The sequence below is a fragment of the Emydura macquarii genome, unplaced genomic scaffold (genome assembly GCF_026122565.2).
Source record: "Emydura macquarii macquarii isolate MOO-44397 ecotype Brisbane River unplaced genomic scaffold, CSIRO-AGI_Emac_v2 contig_1043, whole genome shotgun sequence".
In the NCBI taxonomy this organism is placed as follows: Eukaryota; Metazoa; Chordata; order Testudines; family Chelidae; genus Emydura; species Emydura macquarii.
Genome location: NW_027131180.1, coordinates 10,140,468 through 10,160,890, shown reverse-complemented (window position 1 = coordinate 10,160,890; position 20,423 = coordinate 10,140,468). Strand labels below are relative to the sequence as shown.

Below are 20,423 nucleotides of genomic sequence, written 5' to 3'. Positions count from 1 at the left end.
TTCAGTGAAAAATATAATTCTGGCAGGATTCTCACTTACCTCTGAGAGTTTGAAGGGGAGGAATTGTTTGTGAGATGCTGTCTTTTTCTCATATTTTTATTGCTCTACATTTTTAAGGCACTCTTTCAATCACTATTTTATAAATGACTATAACCATCAGTGGGAAAGGGGAGAGATTTAGCATACCAACCCACTATTGCTGCAATTAAAGGCCAAAAACTTTAAAATGTGTGGAGTTCTGCTTGTTGTTTGCTAGGGAGCTCCAGACTCAGGAATGAGAATTTGCGAGAATGATACTTTGTGATTCTGCTTCTCTAAAAATAAATTGTCCCCTTATTCACTTAATTTTGGTTACAATAACTTATTTTAACGTATAAAAATCACAATTATTAAAAGTAGCTAGCTAGTCAGTTTTTCATTTGTAATTGTTTTAACATGAGTGCCATCTCTTCCTCTGGCTGTCATTGGATTCCAGTGTTGTTTTTTTCCTTGATTTTAATACCAGATATATTTCTGCTTCAGAAATAATACTATCAGGTGTGTAATTTTAAAAATATCTTCCATAATTAATACATTTATAATAATTTTGATCTAAGATAAACTTCTAGAACATTGTTGTGCAGCAGTCTTCTACATCTGTTGCATTCCGTCTGCTGTTTTTCTAGGCTTCTTCAATGAATCTGTAGGGTGTTTAGTAATAACCAGATTAACCTGAAAGTATTAACCAGGCGACCTCATAGTTTAAGCTTTCACTTTCTTCTACTTATATTTTAAGTGAATCTAATTCAAGCAGGCCACAAAATCTGGGAACCTCTCCTTTCTGAGTAGCTATCTATATTATCATCATATTTCATAGTATATAGAGAGTATCTATTTGTTTTTACTGAAATACTGTGGTTTTTGAGCTTCTGTAATTCCCTTGCTTTAAAACAGCCTTCTGTTTTTCACTTGTGCACTTATTTTTCTGATCTCAATGCCATCTTAAGATGTTTATTGGCACTGAGTCCTAAGAACCCCAAGTGTATTAATCAATAATTATAACCAATAATTAATCCCTCTTTGTCCCAGGGCTAATGTAAATCATACTTCCTTCACCTCTTCTAGACCCTCATTCAATGTGGGCCCCCCTTGTTAAAATTTACTTTCCTGTTTTTTGTCTTTATCAGCTATAGTGTCTTCATTTACACAAAAGCATTTTTTCTTCATCTCCTATTATATGTTAAATCCTGAAATCTTTATTTGTTTTTATTCAGCACTCACCCAATAGGACTTGACTCAGAGTTTGCTTAAGAACTTCTGGATTTGGCCCACAATATTTGTAGTAAAAGGTATAATTCTTTAACTTCTAAACTTCCCTTGGATGAAAGGGAATACAAAATAAACGTAACTGTTATCCTAGAAGAAAAGGGTAACACTTTCTGCACAAGAGTATAAAAACAATAATATTTCATATTTAAACTTTACATTGACAAACAAACAAACACAACTTTTTCTATATTCTTCTTTCTCTCTCTCTCTCTCTCTCTCACCTTTTTAAAAAAAAAAAAAAACAAAGAAAACCCCACCAGCTTTTGGATACAGCATTGCACGTTGGCAGATTCAAAAGTAATTCTCCTTTTTTCCAACCCTCTTCAAAAATCTTTTAAAAATGTTCTCCTGATACTGAAATGATCATATCCTCCAGGTTAATAATTCGTGGGTCTAATCTGGATAATTCTAAAGATAAAGTGATTCCGTTTTTTTTTTTTTTTTTAACTAGGAGCCAAATAAATATAAATGTGGAATTCACTAGTCGCTTTCTACATCCTGCTGAAGCAATGTTGTTGTTGGTTTCGAAGACTGTAAGTGGAATAGGAGGTGCAACAATGACTTTCTCTCTGAAATCTAAAGTCAACCATATTGACCCTGCTGTAAGTACAGTACTGTGTATGCCATTTGAAAAAATGTGAATGTTCCCCTAAGTCACTCACAAAAATTCTTGAGCTTGTATGATATGTAGAGTTGGCAGGAAAATAAGAATCCAATTTTGTGAATAATTTTATTGTTTAAGCGTTTGTTTTAGTTCCTCATCAAAATGAAAACTAGATCTTTCCAAATTTTTTGGTAAGAATTAGAGAGACAAACCCAACATATCCCAACTGCAGAATAGCCAAAAGCCCAATGGGTAGCAATTCACTTGGGATGTAGGAGTCTCAGAATCAAGTCCCCTGTACCCAATCAGACCAAGGGGGGGACTTGAACCCAGGTCTCCCACATTTCAGGTGAATGACCTAACCACTGGGCTAATGGCTAGCCTGGGGTGTTTTTCTGGCTGTCTCCTTTTCTCCCCCACAGTATATTCCACCCTGGGCCTGAGAACACTTAAGTTTCAACAAGTCAACATTTTTCCAACAAAAACCATATTGTTGAAAAACTCACAACTGACTCAAATGATATAAATCTAATCAAGACTTGGGGTAAAATTTTCAAGAGCCTCTAAGGGGCTTCCATTTTCAAAAGTGACTCAGGGACTTAGGAGCTCAAGTCCTATTAACTGTCAATGGGACATAGGTATTTAGGTGCCTAAAGATGGAGATAGGCACCTAGTGGGATTTTCAGTGGGGGTTAGGCACCTAGGCACTTCTGAAAATCACACAGAGCAGCAATCTGCATTCTGAGGCACCTAAATACCTTTAACAATTTGACTCTAAGTTCCTAGTTACTTTTGAAAATGGACCAAATGGAACTTGGACCCCTATATCACTTAGATGCTTTTTGAAAATCGTACACATGGTGTTCAATCCATTGATACATGACATTATTTTGTACATTAAGGATATGACTACTCTGCAAAAAAAAAAAAAAACAACAACAAAAACAAAAAACACCACCACCCATGGCAGTGAGTCCCATAACCTGGGTTAATTTGGGTTTTGTGGGGCTTACGCTAGAGGGCTAAACATAGCAGTATATACGTTCTTGCTTGGGGTGGAGCCTGGGTTCTGAGACCCACTTCCTTGCTGGAGTGGAGTGTTGTTCCAGAGGGGTAGCTGTGTTAGTCTGTATACAGCAAAAACAACGAGAGTTCTGTGGCACTTGAAAGAAACTTTCATCGTGCAGGCTTAAATACTAAGATTTGATTTCTCCCAAAAGATGAGTTGCTGTGGAAAATATGAGCAAACCAGTTAAGGAATATTTTGAGAAGAGTGGAGGAAAAAATACAATTTCCCAATATAGGAAAAATAAAATCATGTAGTTTTTTCTTTTTTATAAACAATTTTCTAGACAAAAGGACTGGGAGGGCAAGTAGACTACTGACATTTAGCATTGAAATAGCTATTACAGAGAAGAAGTTTCTTTAAATGTTCTGGTGAAAATGGGTTTTGATTTTGAGTGCACGTTGGCTGAGAATAACGGCTTGTCAGGATCACAGGAGAGAGACTTCCTCCGGCAAATGGATCCAGATTATAAAATGTAGATGTGCTATTGTCTGTTTTTAGGCAACCAAGCATCGCTTAAGTCCTCGAGTGAGAACTGAATTTTTTTCGTGGGGGGGAGGGGAAATTAGAACATTCCAGACAATAAGCTATATTAAGGTAGGTACTGAAAGGCCAGGAAATGCCAGAGTTAATATTGCTGTCTTGTTTGTATGCATTATGATACAGATTTTACTTAAGTTTTATCTATATGAACAGTTAGTATGCAGCAAACTGGTTTGTAAATCTACCTTGCTTTAGCCTGGCATGCACTAACAGTCAATGGGGACCCTGATGATGCTTATTAAAGTTGCCTAGTGTGCTTTGATCTATCCTGCTTGGAAACAAAAGTAGATCAAAAAACACTAGGGAAGTTTTAGTGCATGGCAGCAGGGTCCAGGCAGACTGTTTATGCATAGCCATCTAGTGTGATGTTGATTTACACCGCAGCTTGTCCTGCACTGTTTGTATAGACAGGCTCTTAGATTATTACAAATTTGCCCCTGACTTGCACCACAGGATGTCAGCCTCACAAACGTGTACATGTAGCTAGATCCATAGTTAATTACTTTGTTCCCTGCTTTGCAGCTAAGGAAGGTTGTGCTGCTGGTTGACAAGGAGATAGGCTCTACGTGGCTGTTGACAAAATTATTGTAATACATAAATCTTAGAGAAGAAATAATATCTAAAGTCAGATAATAAAGAAAACTTCGGCCATTAGTACAGTAAAATGAAAAGTGATGTAATTAAGAAAAAATGAGAACCGCTTCAAGACAGAACACACATATCTAATGGCTATAGTAAAACTGCATGAAAAATAGCGTGTGATCATGTAATTAAAGGCTAGTAAAGAGGTCAGAGTTAGATTATAGAGCAGCCTTAATTTGCTTTTTTCTTACTGAGTACTTATCTGTGGGACCTTAATGTTTGCTTAGGATGAAATTCTGTCTACTTGCATGGAAATTAGGTATTAGGACTTCGTGTGGGGAACAGAGGATATAGGAGGCTTGGCAGGTGAAGTCCACTTCCCAGAACAAAGGGGAGGCCTAGTGTGCAGCTGATGTACAGCCCTTCTTTAGCCTGCCCTCAGTTCTCCCCCTTTGTAGCCTAGATTTGAAGGATTTGTGCAGGGATACTGTGTGGCCACTGAGCCTGTAAATCCCTGCACAATCCCTAAATGGGGCTCAAGTGCTGCAAGGTACCATGCAGTGTCCCACGGCACCATGGGTAGAGTAATTTTTTGTTTTGAATTTAATATGCAGTTCTTCATTTTAGAGCAGCTTTAAATATATATTTAAATGTGCCAGAGTAGCTCTTTCTCTGTGTGCTGAGAGAACCACTCCAATAGTTACATAGATTCCAAGGCCCGAAGGGATGATTGTGATCATCTAGTCTGACCTGCTGTATAATGCAAGCTATAGAACTTCCCCCAAATAATTCCTTCAGCAGATCTTTTGGTTGACCAGGCTCTGAGACTCACTGCCGCAGGTCTTTTTTTGCAATGTAGTTGTACCCACTGTGATCATCTAATCAAACTCCTGTATAACACAGGCCATAGAACTTCATAGAGGATATCTTTTAGAAAGACATTCAATCTTAATTTAAAAATTGTCTGTGGTGGAGAATCCACCATGACCCCTGGTAAATTGTTTCTAATGGTTAATTACTCTCATCATTAAAAATGTATGCCTTATTTCCAGTCTGAATTTGTCTTGCTTCCAGCCATTGGATTGTGTTGTACTGCTAGATTGGAGAGCCAATTATAAAATATATGTTCCCTGTGTAGATGCTTATAGACTGTAATCAAGTCACCCCTTAACTTTCTCTTTGTAAAGCTAAGTAGTTTGAGCTCCTGTCATAGGGCAGTCTTTCATGGATCACACCCTTCTTGGAAAGGCCATAGAAGACTTGGTATGCCTGCCTTAATATCTTGTTCAGAGTCCCAGTAACTCCATATCAGGCTTTCTTGCTTAAATAATACCCCTCTTTAGGCTGGTTTGTTACCAACGCATAGATCAAATATTCCCCAACAAAAGTCTCAGACATCATCCATTTCCCACATCCGGTCTATATGGCCCTTAAAACCGTACTCTTCTCAGTGGGACCCTCCTCCCCACTTCTGGTTGTCCTTCCATATCATGCTCTGGTGTCTTTGACCATACCTAGGCTCTTTGTCCTTCTGTTCCTCTACCAGGACAGCCACCACAGCCCTTTGCAGTGAGAGTGGAATCCTGCTTCCCAGGGGCAGTGCCCACAGCCTCTCTGATGGGAGATCACCCTTACCAGGAGAGCATGCCGTGCTGCCCAATGGCCTTCTCACTGCCCAGAGTGAAGCTGTCAGTGGATAAGCTCATGCACTATTTCTCTGAGTTCAACCCTCTCCACCTTAGAGCCAGCAGGCAACTGCCTCCACTGCTGTCTGGCCTTCCGCCCTGTCCATCCTCTAGCCTTGGGTCTCTGGCAGCTCTCACCTGCCTTTTTTCTGACTGACTCACTCTGTGCTCTAAGCCTCACTCACCAGGTTTCTCTCTCTCTCTCTCTCTAAGCCCAGTGACAGGTAACAAAAGAGTCACAAGTGCACTGGTTTCTGCTCCCTCTTAAAGGGTCAATGTCACCCTGTGACTGCCTCAGTCCTGCAAAGACTCTGATGCATGTGCTTAATTTTACAGGCTGTAACTTTGGTGGGACTACCCAATGCATAAGGTTAAATGTATTCACAAGTCTCTGGAGGACTGGGACCAAAGACAAGCATTGTGCAAAGGGTCAAAAAGAGTGATAAAGGCAAAACATGTATTTATTTTTATGAGCATACATCCACTTGCTTATTTTTAAATTAAAATATACAAATATCTATCTCCAGCTTTTCAAGCTCACCTTCACGAATTGGCTGACTTTTGTAGGCATCAGGGCAGCAGTAAGCCTTGAGGAGGAGAAAAGCATTGTGTATAGGTTTCAGGAGGGCATTTCATACACAAGGGAGTATGTAAGAAGGCTTTGGTAGAGTGGAGGGGTGAGGTGGGGTGGGGTGGGGAGATGGATAGATGTGGTGTGAAAAAAAGAAGGAAAATAGCTTTTCCTCCCCGCCCCCTTTAGTCCTATTGTATATGAGAAATCTGAAAAGCGGGTGTAGAAGGAGAGGGGCAGAACATGTATGTTTAAAAGGAATTGGGACCTAAATCTTCTTTTATTTATTGGCAACAAACCTTACATGTTAATTATACTAGTGATATCTGTTTACAGGGAGTTAGCTGCACTGTGTATTTGGAATATTTTTTTTCTAGTTACTCGTTTATACTCTATGAAACACGGAACTTTTTTTTAAATTTTCCCACTCAGTTATAACTTTTTATTCTCTTTTAGGGTGTGTTAAAATGCAAGTCTCCGTGTTATGAGCTGAAGAAAGTTAGTCTGAATGTTACTAGTCCCTTCAGAACTGATGGAATATTCAGGTAGACAATGTCATAAAGACAAAATCATATGTATCATATTATTTATATCTAGCCTTTTCCATAATTTTCTCCTGTTTAAAAATGTAAAACCTTGAAGTTAAATTATAGGGATTTACATTATCAAAATTGTTACAAGCACTATGATAATGTATAAAGAAGATAAATAAACCTTAATTGAAATCCATCTCAGTGTAAACAATGCATCTACAGCTTTCATCAAATGGAGTTCATGAACCTTTCTTGTATTTTTGTGTTTGGCTGAGGTCCAGCAGAATTCCAAAGAGAAACAAACCATGTTAATTAATACTTATGTTTTGATTTTTTTCCCAATCTGTTTATCCTGCTGGTTAAATTACTAAACTGAAATATTCATGCAAAAGAGGAAATACACTTTTGCCTAGGGGTTCACATCACCATCAATTAATCTAATTTTTCTTGTGCATTAACAATATGTTGAACGTCTCCAGAGTTACAAACATTTTTTTCTAATATGAAAGAAATAGAATGTTATGCTTTAATATCTCAGTACTGTGTGATCTGGCTGCAGATTTTGTCTTCAATCTGCAGAGCCAAATGCTGGCCCATAAAATTAATTTGTATTTAAGAGCACAGCAACACAAAACAGTTTTCCGTATTATTTCTGGCTTCTCTTAATGATATTCTGTTTAATATGCACATTGCCTCCTTGTACTCTAATATATGATAGGATAAAATAGGATATGTCATAAAATCCCAAGAATTACAAAATACCCTCATTGTTAAAACATGAAAGATTGATGGAAATTTGTCAGTGTGCTTTTTTGCTAGGTGACTGGTACTCATTCATGTTAATTCATTATGGTTTTGATTTTTGATTTTTTTGTGAAGTGAATTTACTGTTTGTTAAAGATGCTGGGTTGCAATCCTGATGATGGAAGTCATCTGTCTATCCACAGAATAGGTCCAGCATGGGCAGCATCTAGAGAAGTTACTTTCACTGCCTCATCATTGTGATCTGACGTGAACCACCCAAGGGAGTCAGATAAATGAGTTTAGTTTTCATGTTTATTAAGTCCTTAAGACAATCAGCTTGGGTACCAGATGTGGTTGTGGTTTTGTGATGTGGATACCTGTCCACCAGAAAGTAGATTAAGGCCACCAAATAATCTAATTTCATCTGGATCACTCCTCAGCTATTGCATGACAACTATTTTAAATAACTACCAGGTAGGGCCACATTTGAATGAGCAAGATACAGATGAAAAGTTCCATATCACATTACCAATCTTCTGAACCATTCAGTCCTCCCCTGGAATTAATTTGCTTAACTGCATACAGCACTGGAAAGAAGGCTGAAGATCTCCAATAATACATATTGAAACATGCACTGTACAGAATGGACACTATTGAAAAGGATACATTGAAAAACTGATTTCAACCCTTTCCTAAATATACAAAAAACTCCTGATATTTACATAGCTGTAAAATTTGCTTGCTAAATAACTCTACTGATAATATTCTCGGTTTTATTAAATGCAGCATTGTTTGTTTTTTCCTTTTATTAAAAGAACAAATACTTTGTGTCCTTATACTATGATGAGCGTCCTATGTAATGTTAAAGTCTTATCAAATATTTGTATTTAATTTTTAAAAGTAAATGCTCTTAACAACAGTTTAAAACCTTTTTTCTCTAAAGTACTGCAGTTGTTTCATTTTCTAATATGGGGAAATATTTCCATATGTTAAATATCATAGAATGGTAACAGCTGTTCAGTTTTGACTTTTTAATTGTGAAAACTGTGGGCCAGAACCATAGCTGATATAAATTCGCATAACACCATTGAAAGTAAGAGCGCAGATCCTCAGCTGGAGCTGTGCCAATTTACATCAGGTGAGAATCTGGTACCTCTATTTTGATACTGTACACTATATTATCTTCCTTCTGCTACTGCCTTCTTAGAATGGATCAGAGAAAATACAGAAGTTTTGTTTGACCAGGCTGAGTGAGTTCTGACTACTGGTAGTTAGAGACCAATTTATACTTGATTGTTGCATAGCGAGTACGGTGTCATAGAAATTCTACAACAGCATTATCAAAATGGTAGCACGTGGCCAATTACTTCCTGATTCCTCTCCCTTCTTCCGTTTTCTGTTGTTGATGGACTGAATTATTCTGAATGTTGCACAAATCAAAATGGAAGTAGCTAGGACCCAAATGTAGAAAACCACTCAGTGTCAGATTGAGTAGTTAAGAGTCTTCAAGGAAAAGAAAGAAGAGAAGGTGCTAAAAGTTGCTTAGGGGTGTAGTCACAGATATTTTCCTATATTTTCATAATTTCATACATTAATTCATTCATTAGTAAATTAGAGATACTCTCCAATATTTCAGAGAAAAACTGTAGATCAATAACGGAGAAAAAGGGCATAAAACCATAAAAATTAAGTGATAGCCAAATGTGGTGGTGATTTTGGTCTATCTGAGCTTATTCTGATGTATTTTTTTGTTTGTTTGTTTGTTTCATTTGACAAAAATGGGAAAGGGTTTTCTGACAACAGGAAAATAAGAAGTCCAAGTTCAGTGCACCAGATGAGTGTATTATGGAAATGTTTATTATTTAGTCTGATTTGTATAAAATACATGGGTATGACATCATTTTTTTAAAAAAGTGATGTTAAAAAATCACTAGAGACACTTGACTTCTATCCATTGCTGGGAGGAGGTCATCAGATAGCACAACCTATGTGTAATCTTTGTACCATTCCCAGGTTAGAAATCTAAGTAACAAGGAAAGGTGAGAACTACAGATGGTATCATAGTTGCTTTGCCACCATCATTGGATAACCTTGCCCAAAATAGGCAACAGTTACTGCAATGATCAATGTCCATAGATGATTTAGTGAGCAAATGCCTGACAACCAGTTGTTTAACAGGAGCTGTCTCTCTGCCCTTTTTCAGGGAGACATTAAAGTTCAAGCATCAGTGTACTCAGTACCTTCACAATTGAGCTGACCATCCATGAGAGCTGTGGATCTCTCTCTTCTGCCCTGGGGACACCCATATATTTGATGAAGGGAAACCTGAGTTGATTGTCAATTGTAAATCCTCCTCATTTCGAGACATTGTTTTGAGAGTATGCCGTGGTGCTTCAGGAAGACAGAATATCATTACCTCCTCCCAGAGATTTGGTCAGATTGACTTTTCCAACAGGGGCATTTGAACTTTGCATCATCAGCAAATGCAGGGTGCATTAGCTCCTTAAACAAGCAAGAACAGTTTAAGCACCTCACCGCAGAGCAGTAAGCCACAATTTTAGGTGTCTAAATTCTTTTTAGGCACATAGATAAAAGTGGCTTGATTTTTCAGAGGTAGTGATTGTTCACCATTCTTATTGGCTTCACTGAGAGCCCTAGACTGCCCAGAACATCAGGCCTCTTTTACGTAAGTACCTAACTTAGTCTCCAATTTTAAACATCCAAGTTTAAAACATTATCAAACGTGCTTTGCATGGAGGTGGCATCTCTGCTGTTTGCAGATGATGATGTCCTTTTTGCTTCTTGAGACTGTGATCTCTGACGTGCACACGAATGCTTTGCTGCCAAATGTGAAGCGGCTGGGATGAGAATCAGCACCTCCAAATCAGAGGTCATGGTTCTTTCCCAGAAGAAAGTGGAGTGTTCTCTCCAGGTGAAGGGTGAGCAGCTGCCTTTAGTGAAAGAGTTTAAGTATTTAGGAGTCTTGTTCACGAGTGATGGCAAGCGGGAGATTGACCGGGGGATTCGTGTGGCAGTGGCAGTGATGCAAGCGCTGTACCAATCTGTGATGGTGAAGTGAGAGCTAAGTTTTCAGACAAAGCTCTTGATTTACAGGTCAGTTTAGGTCCCCATCCTCACCTATGGCCATGAACTTTGGGGAATGACTGAAAGGACAAGATCGCAGGTACAAGCAGCGGAAATGAGGTTTCTCGGCAGGGTGGCTGGGCTGACTCTCTGAGCTAGAGTGAGGGGCTCGGCTATTTGGGAGAGTCTCAGAATAGAGCCGCTACTTCTCCAGATTGAGAGGAATCAGCCAAGGTGGTTGGGGCACCTGATAAGGATGCCCACTGGTAGGCTTCTTTTAGAACTATACTGGGCACATCCCACTGAGAGGAGACCCCAAGGCCGATCCAGGACATGCTGGAGGGATTATATCTCCCTGCTGGTCTGGGAAAGCCTCAGAATCCCCCAAGAGGAGCTGGAACCTATTCCTGAAGAAAGGGAGGTCTGGTCCTCCATACTCTCCATGCTGCCACTGCAACCCTCGCTGGGAAAAGCAGTATGAAGGAAAACAAGAAGTTTTGCATGAATAGGAGTTGTATTAGTTCATCAAAGATCAACAATGAAAGTTTCATCAGGACAAAACTCCCAAGGGCCAGTGAAATGGTGATTTGAGACCAAAACAAGGAGTATTGTTTTAGCTGGCGCAAGTAATATAAGTGCCTACACTGAGGGCTTGTCTACATTGCCCCACAGATTGGACTGTGGTGGTGTGAACTACTGTTTAAAGAGGACTACATAAATGCGAACTATGCATCTTTTCATTCACACCCACATTGTCCATATGAGGGAGTTACGTGTGTGCTGCAATTCATGTCTCCCTAGTCTGAACCGCAGAGCTGTGTAGACATAGCTTTGGCAGAGCTAGAGCTGCATCTATATATTTTGACCTGGTTCTGCTACCTTACTCACTTGGAGTAGTACCTACCATGATCAGTGTGACTACTCTATGGGATTTCTGGTTGATATTGGAGGCTGTCTTTGTACCCGTGTCAGTCTGAAGGTACTGCAAATCCTAGCTTGAATGTGGAGCTTGTTTGCCTCCTCTGCTTTCTGTGTCTCCCTACTGAGAGCTAAAACTCTCAGGAGGTGGCAGGAGAAATTCTTACACCTGGCACCAGGCTAACAATAGAGGGTCTTTAAACTTTGATGATTATCCATTCAAATGGAGCACCTTGAACCAAGAGCTTCCCTACACACGGAACACCAGTTTTTCTGTTTGAACTCCAGGGGACAAGCAACTAAGAAATCGATTACCTGGTGAGGGACTTCAATCTCTTAATTACAGTGATCAGAGGTTCACCTCACCAAACAGGAAGTTATAAAAGAGACTCTCTTTCACTGGCCACTTTGGAGAGGGAACAGAAGGAAACTGGATGCACAGGAAAGAGACAAACTCATGATTCAGAGGAGAAACCATGTGCAGAAGGTGGGATCCTGAACATGGCAGAAAGCCCAAAATAATGCTTTATTAGCAAGGAAATTGAAGCAGGGAAATGCGAATAGGTATTTTTAGTTTTGTCTAGGACTGCATAATTCTTGTCTAGCTAAAGTGAAGAGTGAGTGTTTTTTGAAAGTTTTACAAACCTGTGAGACTGTCTGCGTTCACTATCATGTGTCCCTGGAGAGCTGAACTGCAAATTCAGAATGCCCATCAAGGTTGGATATCTGGGAAAGGGTTTACTTAAGGTACTGGAGAGATTAGGGGTGGGTCAGTTTTGGTGCTGGGGGCCTACGGCAGCTGGGGAATGGGGTAATAGGTAGCAAGCCTGTGCCTAGGAAGTGTGCCAGAGAGGCCAAGGAAAGACACAATGCTGGAGCCTAGTCAGATGAAAAGAAGCTTAAGAGCACACAAAGTTTGTGGTAGAACAAAAACACGGTAGTCTGGTGAGGGTCCCAGCAGAGGGAGTTTTACTAGGGCAGTGTGACAGTAAGGAGCTACTCAACATGAAAAAGGATGGCAGAATTTGGCCATTAGAGAATATGCTGGCACCTTTCCCTGGCACACAGCTTACTTTTCCTAACAAATGAGTCTTACAGTTTTTTCCTCCATGATCTTCAGCTGTCTGCATGTTTCTCTGGGCAAAATGATGTGTCAGTAAAATGTAGTAATGCCTTCTATCTTTTCTGGCAATGAAACATCAAGAAATAGGATGTCTTGTCTGATATTCATTTTGCTTTTGCATAGTTTGTAATTATTTGAATGTTACCTTAATGAGAAGAGACACTTGACTGTTTCATTTTGTTCAGTATATAATTAATCTCTGAATATGTAAAATTTTAGGAAAAAATAGTTCCTATTTTAATATTAATAGCTCAGTTCTCTTAAGCTTTGGGATGTTGCTCAATATTCAGGTTTTTAAAAAATTTTCTTTACTATGGCTAAGAATGGGTTGAAGGTTATGCCATATGTCATTAGAAAAGTATTTCTCCATTGATTCTCTGATGTAGATAAAGTAATAGGTTTGGTCATTTGTAATATACTTGCTTCTTGAATAAGTGGCGCCAAGTAGCTTCTTCTTCGAGTGATTGCACTTGTCCGTTCCACAGTAGGTGAGCGTGTGCCCAGTGCACGGTTGTCAGACTTTTTTTCCCTCAGCGGTACCTGTCGGGGCACCTCAAGTGCCCTCTGCTGCCACATGACATTGCATGCAGGTATAAAGGGTGGAGCCCCCCCCGAACCTCCTTTATTTCTATCTTACCACCTGCGATGGTTGTTGGAGTGATTAAAGACTTGCTACTGCAAATTCTTCTTTCATACCTTACTTAGAGTAGTCTCGTAGTTTTTTGTTTTTGTTTTTTTACTTAGAGTAGTCTCGTAGTTAGAGTGTTAGATAGTCTGTAAGTAAGGTGGTAGTTAGTTATAGGTTTTAGTTTGTAGGCCTTAGACTGATCGGTTCAATTTTCAGTATTGGTACTGGTGTGAGAATCATGTCTCAGTCTCTGGGGTTTAAATCATGTTGCTCATGCAGCAAACCAATGCTGGTGAGCGGTCCACACCCCAGCTCCCTTAAATGCTTGGAGGAGTCCCATGTGAGTGGCAAATGTCACATTTTAAAAGGATTTAAGCCACACTCAAAAAAGGAAAGTATATCCGGGCTCAAGTGTATTCTTGTGGAGCTCGTGTTCTGTCTTCCCTTGGAGCTGTCTATTTCGCAGTCGGGCACCGGGCATGTCAGCATTGGTACAGAGTGCTCCACCTAAGTTATCTGAGTCAAAAGCTCAATCACTATCACCGGTGCTGAGGAACAGACACAAGACCTCCAAGGAATTGGTATTTCACTTGACAAGATCCCCAATACTGAAGCCTTCTAAAGGCAAGACATCTGAGAGGGACACTTGAAAGGAGTCACTTCACCTAAAAAGGGGTAGTCAACTCCAGAACCTATGCCATATTAGTCAAGATTGAGCTCTGACATGCCTACTAAAGTGTCTTCAGGCTATCTTCTGGTACCTCATGGCCAAGAGGCATTACTGGCGCTGTCAACACCAGAGGCATACACAGCTGCTAGAGAGCTACTCAGCCTTTTGGTACTGGTTTTTCAAGCAGTGAAGGAAGAATTTCAGCTGGTACAGGTGTTTAGAAATCACACTCTAGCGCCTCTGAAGGATGTGGTAATGATGCCACCTACACTTTCTTACCTTGGAAGACAGTACAGTTGAGAGGGAAGCCAGCTATGATTTCTCCGGTACCTCCATCTCTGGGTTCCGACTATCTGTCTCCAGTACCAACGGGTTCTGCTCCCTCATTATTGGAAGACTCAGACTCTTCGTCCCCTTCACACTCAGAGTTTGGGTCCTATGTATCCCAGCCTAGGCAGAACATACATCTCTATTGGGGACTTACACCATATGGTTCCTGCAGCAGTCTCAGCAATGACCGCAAGACAAGGGGCAATGGGCTAGTCATTGTCAGTGGCCTTTCTGGTCCTTGTGGAATTTCTCCCCAGCCGCTAGGTCATCCCCTCATCCACCTCAGTCTGTCTCCTTGGGTGCGCATCAGAAGCATTGGCACTAGACACAATATTTTTCTCTCGTCGGTACTGGGATTGGTGCCCAGCAAGTGAAGGGCACTCTGGCAGTTCCTCCAGTAGAGAAGGTAGAGCAAATTTCACTTCAGCATCCCTGTGCTTCCTCTTCCTTGTCACTTGATGAGTCCATAGAGGTAGTTAGCAAGTCTTTCCCACCAGATGATTATAGAGCTCCCCAGGACTTGCTAAAAGAAGTAGCCATTACTCAGTCTACCTTTGCTGTGCTAGGGCTCCTAGTCAGTGTGGACAAAACAATTCTGAAACCAGTCCAGAGAACAGAATGTATTGGAGCAGTCCTGGGCTCTATGAAGGCCAAGATTTTTCTATTGCATTCAAAGTTAGAAATGCTTCAGGGCTTGTTCTGAAACTAAAAGCACATCCTGTCAGTACATTATGCAGCTGTCTCAGCTTCCTAGTGCACATGGCGGTGTGTAGCTATGGCTAGTTTCCGTGAGCTGTCATCATCTTCAGTGGTATGGTGGTTTGAGTACCAATGCTAAACTTGTTCTCTGTAGACAGGTGGTTGGACCCTTTCAGAGTTCATTCAGTGGTCCCCTTTGCTTAGCCACAAGCAGCCCTCACTTTAGGTACAAATGTGTAGGCCCTGGGTTGGGGAGTGCACATTGGGTCCCTGCAGACTCAGGGTCTGTGGTCTGCCCAAGATTTGAAAGACTCATATAAATATCAGGGAATTGCGAGCTGCTCATCTAATTCATTTCACTTTCCTTCCACATACTGAGGGAAAAAATCTGCTAGTGTTAACAGATGACACAGCAACTATGTTTTATGTGAACAAACAGGGAGGAGCCTGATCTGCTTAATTGTGCCAGGAAGTGATTCTCCTTTGGGAATTTTCCATCACCAACTCCATTCATCTCAGAGCTGCTTACCTTCCAGGGATACAGTTGAGCAGGTTCCTTTATCAATCACCACGAGTGCTCACTGCATCCTGATGTAGCCCGATCCTCTTCCAGCTGTTGGGGATTCCCCAAGTGGATCTGTGTGCAGCAAGGGCCAACAAAGTGCCATCAGTTTTGTTCCTGGGAGGGATTGCAGCCCAGAGTCATTGACGGATGACTTCCTGCTACCCTGAAAGAACACCATAATGTGTGACTTCCCTCTGGTTCCACTGTTGCCCAGAGTCTTATCCAGGACCAAACAAGATCATGCTCACCTCATATTGATAGCACCAGCATGGCCTCAGAAACAATGATTCTTGAGGGTACTAGTCTTGTCAGTCAGACCTCCACTGCTTCCCTCACTGGATCCAGACATGATTTTTCAGGACCATGGGCACCTCTTCAACCCCAGTTTGCAGACCCTCCCCTTGACAGCATGGCTACTTCATCACTAACACTGTTACTCAAAGAACGTTCAAGTAGTACTTCTGAATAGTAGAAAGCCTTCAACTAGGTGCACTTACCTGGCTAAATGGAAGCATTGTTCAATCTGGTCCTGCAAGCAAGATGTTTCTCCAGAGCGAATTCCCATCCATCACATATTGGGCTGTTTTCTTGAGCTAGAATATCAAGGTTTAGCAGTTAGCTCTATCAAGGTTCACCTGTCAGCTATCTCAGCTTTCCACCCATAGGTGAATAACAGATCTTTTTTTTCCCAGGGCTGGATCAGTTTTTTCTGTAGGTGCAAGAACCCCTTACACCTGATGGGATCTGAACCTGGTATTAGCAAAGTTAATGGGGCCACTTTTCAAACCACTTGTGACTTGTTTTCTGCTCCACCTCTCAGTGAAGGTGTTCTCCTTAGTTGCAATTACCTCAGCGAGAAGAGTGGGCAAGTTGAGATCTCTGGTATCAGAGCCTCCCTGTACAGTCTTCTGTAAAGACATGGTTCAACTTTGCCCTTACCCAAAGTTTATCTCAAAAGTGATTTCCAACTTGCATATTAACTATGCAATTTATTTGCTGACTGTCTAGCTGAATGTCCAAAGCCTCATGCTCATAGTGATGAAGAAAAGCTCCATTCAATAAATGTTAGACGAGCTTCAGCCTGTTACCTTAACAGGACTAGGTCACTGTAACATTTTTTTGTTGTGGTAGTGGACAGACTGAAAGGTCACTCAGTGTCCTCTCAGAGGATTTCCTCATGTATTCATTTGTACTACCAGTTGGCTAATGTAACTCTACCAGCTAGCGTGTTGGCCTTTTTGACTAGATAACACACAGCATCAGTGGCTTTCCTGGCAAATTTATCTATTCTGGACATTTGCAAAGTGGCCACTTGATCGTCAGTGCACACATTTGCCACTGTTATACTATCACCATCAGTCCAGGAACAATGCCGCATTTGGGCATGTTGTTCAGGTAGACTCCAACACACCTGCAAATCAAGCTGCTTGTTCGCCCCCTGCATTGGAATGGACATGTACAGTCATTCAAAGAAGAAAAGATGGTAACTAATCTTTCCGTAACTGTTCAAGAGGTGTTGCACATGTCTATTCCAAACCAGCCCTCCTACCCCTCTCTATTATGGTCTATCCAGTGAGAAGGAACTGAAGGAAATTGTGGGTGGCACTAAGGGGAAAAAATCTGACACCTGTGCACTCGGTGTGCACTTACCTACAGTGGAATAGAAATAGACAACACCTCTTGAAGAATAAGAGTAACAGAAAGGTTAGTAACCTTTTTTTTTCCCTACTATTAAATACAAAGAAGATAATTATGGCTTAAGTTTGGAGAAATGTCTTGGAATTTTTGAGAATCTGAAACTTGACTCATAATTTTGGAGAAAAGTAAACTTCTTGTCCCTTATTGTTTCACATTTTAGTGTACTTTTTAAGTTTTCCAATATGAAGACAATAATAATTTTCTTTACCAGGACTTTGTTTCATATTTTTAGATAAAGTAATAGATTTTCATGTTGTAAGTAGTATGTGTAGTAAGAATGTGTGTTTGCTTTTTTCCAGGGTCATTTTAGTGGAATCAACAACTTACTTAACTCTGCCTGAGCAATTGCATCAAGCCAGCCAAGTAAAGCAAGGTAAAACACACAGGTAGGTTTAAAACTCAGTTATTGATTGTATATTATGGTACAATATAACTTTATTGGTATAACATCTTGTATAAATTTGTATCCCTTACCATGCTAAAGAATTACAAAATATGATTTTGGCATATGTTAGAAATTGCATAACATTTATGAAAAGACATTTTATAAATGGAAGAATGTAGTTGTAAGCATTGGAAAAAGATATAAGATCTGAAGAGATGAAAATTTGTTGAGTATGGGAGATAAGGGAAAAGGTGGACTTTACTGGTAGGAAGAAACAGAGCGCAGATGGATTTTAGAGCTAAAATGGTGATGTGTGAAGGGACAGAGAGGACAATGGTGCTAGATGAGTGGAGGAAGTGGAGAGAGGAACCAGTCTATTTTAGTAACATTTTAAGTTAATTTGAAGGCTTAAAAACAAGGGAGGGTCTCTTTTGGATTGTACTTGGTCCTGAAATGAATAGGATGGAGGTGTTTGAGGTGGGATAAGAGCTTCACATTTTTTTGACATGTTAGAAGACAGGTGATAGAATTCTGCACATGCTAGAGTTTTAAATCCTACAACTTCAGGAGGCCATAGAGTATGGGTTTGCGAAAACAAAGATGAGAAGAGATTAATGCAAATGCATAGATCAGGGTGGCTAAACTCACTGACCCTCTGAGCCACTTACGTCAGTCTTTAGAAGTTCGAGAGCTGGGGCACACCTGCTGAGGCACGGGGCTCCAGCCCTGTGGGGCACACCTGCCGTGGCTGGGAGCTCTAGCCCTGCTCCTGAGCCTCAGCTGAGGCCCTGAGATCCCCCTCCCTGCCGGACAGTCCCATCACCTTGCCGTAGGGCAGAATCCCCGAGCTCCCTGACCCCCCAGTCTGGTAGTCAGAGAATGGGGGTGGGAGGAATTCCACGAGCTGCACTTTAACTATAAAAGAACCATATGTGGCTCAGGAGCCACAGTTTGGCCCCCCACTTTTCCCCCTCCCCCAGCATAGATTAAAGTTGAGGCAGTTATGTGCACAGTCATTGTTATTTAGGTTACTGTAGACAGATTTCCTTATGTATGAGGTGTGGAAAGAGGAGAAGAATTCAGGATCAGGATTACAAGGGTGGTAAAAATGGCCTAGAGTAGGTGGTTAGGGGCAAGTTACAATCTGAGTGAAGGAGGAATATTGAAGAAAGGAAGTGCTATGTTTAAGGATGCTCATCATGCCCAAAGAAGTATTTCTGTCTTCACTGTATGTAGCTGACAGGAGGTAAATCCAGGGATTTATTTGGTTAAAAGAGGTGGAACAGGGAGAAGTTATTATATGTATGAGGGAGACTAATGAGTATCACCAAGGGAGATGGTTACGGATACAAGTAAGAAGAAGATAGAAAACAAGTTTTGAGAACAGAAACATGTGAACTCCATAAAAATGACTGTCTTGACACAGAGGAGGAGCTACCACAAACCCACAGACATATGAAGCAATAATCTTAACTTGCCAAGAGATATGGAATTACATTATGGTTTTAATAATCACTTGAATTTAAGAACATTACTTTTCAAATCATAGAATGAAATATATTTTGAAATATTCAATTTGCTATCTAAGTATTCTTAGCAGTAAAATGTCCCATTCACATATTATGGAAGCTAACTATACAGAAGGCCTATTATTATTCATATTCCTGTCAGTACTCGGTTCATTTAATTATTTGTTCATAAGACATATTCATGATTCTAGGTTTCTGTATTATAATAAACAAAGAAATAAAATATAAACTACAAACAACATAACTGAACATTAACAGGTCTGGGCTCTGGTGAACCAAAGCAATAACAAGTTGCAGATTTGAAAACACGTCAAGAAAAATGCCCTATCAGCAGTTGGCTCCCACTTAAAATGGGTGTGTAAGAGGATCCAGCTTATGTGCCTCTGCTGATCACAACTGCAGCAGTATTGCATGAGAAGGGTAATCTCATAGGTAGCCAGGTCCCAAATAATTTAAGCTTTTTATGAAAATGCTTAGAATAATGCCCTGATCCTAACTGGTGCTTTGTGATCTGCACTTGTTTCCGATGTAATGTGTGCTGTTTTCTTAATAAGCAAGGTGTAGAAATTGGTACTGACTTCAGCTTCTAATGATTCCAAGGGTTAGCCCCTGTAAAGCCAATTGCAGCAGTCTGGTCTTGATAACAAAAGTGTTGATAATTGTAGCAAGGAGGATATACAGGGTAAGTAATAATATCATAGACATTTCACCAAGTGTAGATTAGAAAAATATTTTTTATCATAATTACTACTTTAGCCATTTGGATCTCATAAGATCTCCAAACTGTGAACCTGTGGGACAAATGCTGAACTAATTGGCTCAACAATACTTTGGGATGATTACTCCATTTTATCAACATTAGCTCAGTCTTGTCTGAACTAGCTTAATCTCTCTCTCAATTGTCCTTGTCCCAGTCTTAGATTCATAAATTTATAGATTCTAAGGCCAGAAGGGACCATTGTGATCAACTAGTCTGAGCCCATGTACAACACAGGCTATAGAATAATATAGAATAATTCCTACAGCATATGTTTTAGAAAAAAAATCCAATCTTGATTTAGAAATTGTCAGTAATAGAGAATCTACCATAAACTTTGATATATTGTTTCAAGGATTAGTTACTCTCACCATTAAAAACATATGCTTTATTTCCAGTCT

At 40.2% G+C, this 20,423-nt stretch overlaps 1 protein-coding gene across 1 annotated transcript in view; it reads left to right on the top strand.

The window, feature by feature from the left end:
* The window catches only part of LOC137150972 (cilia- and flagella-associated protein 47-like), a 294,207-nt gene that overhangs the window by 235,035 nt on the left and 38,749 nt on the right, over window positions 1-20,423 (top strand). Inside the window, exons 38-40 of the mRNA XM_067545101.1 lie at window positions 1,760-1,910; window positions 6,816-6,904; window positions 17,651-17,737. Of these exons, the coding sequence (XP_067401202.1) occupies window positions 1,760-1,910; window positions 6,816-6,904; window positions 17,651-17,737 (327 nt within the window). The remainder of the gene's footprint in view (window positions 1-1,759; window positions 1,911-6,815; window positions 6,905-17,650; window positions 17,738-20,423) is intronic.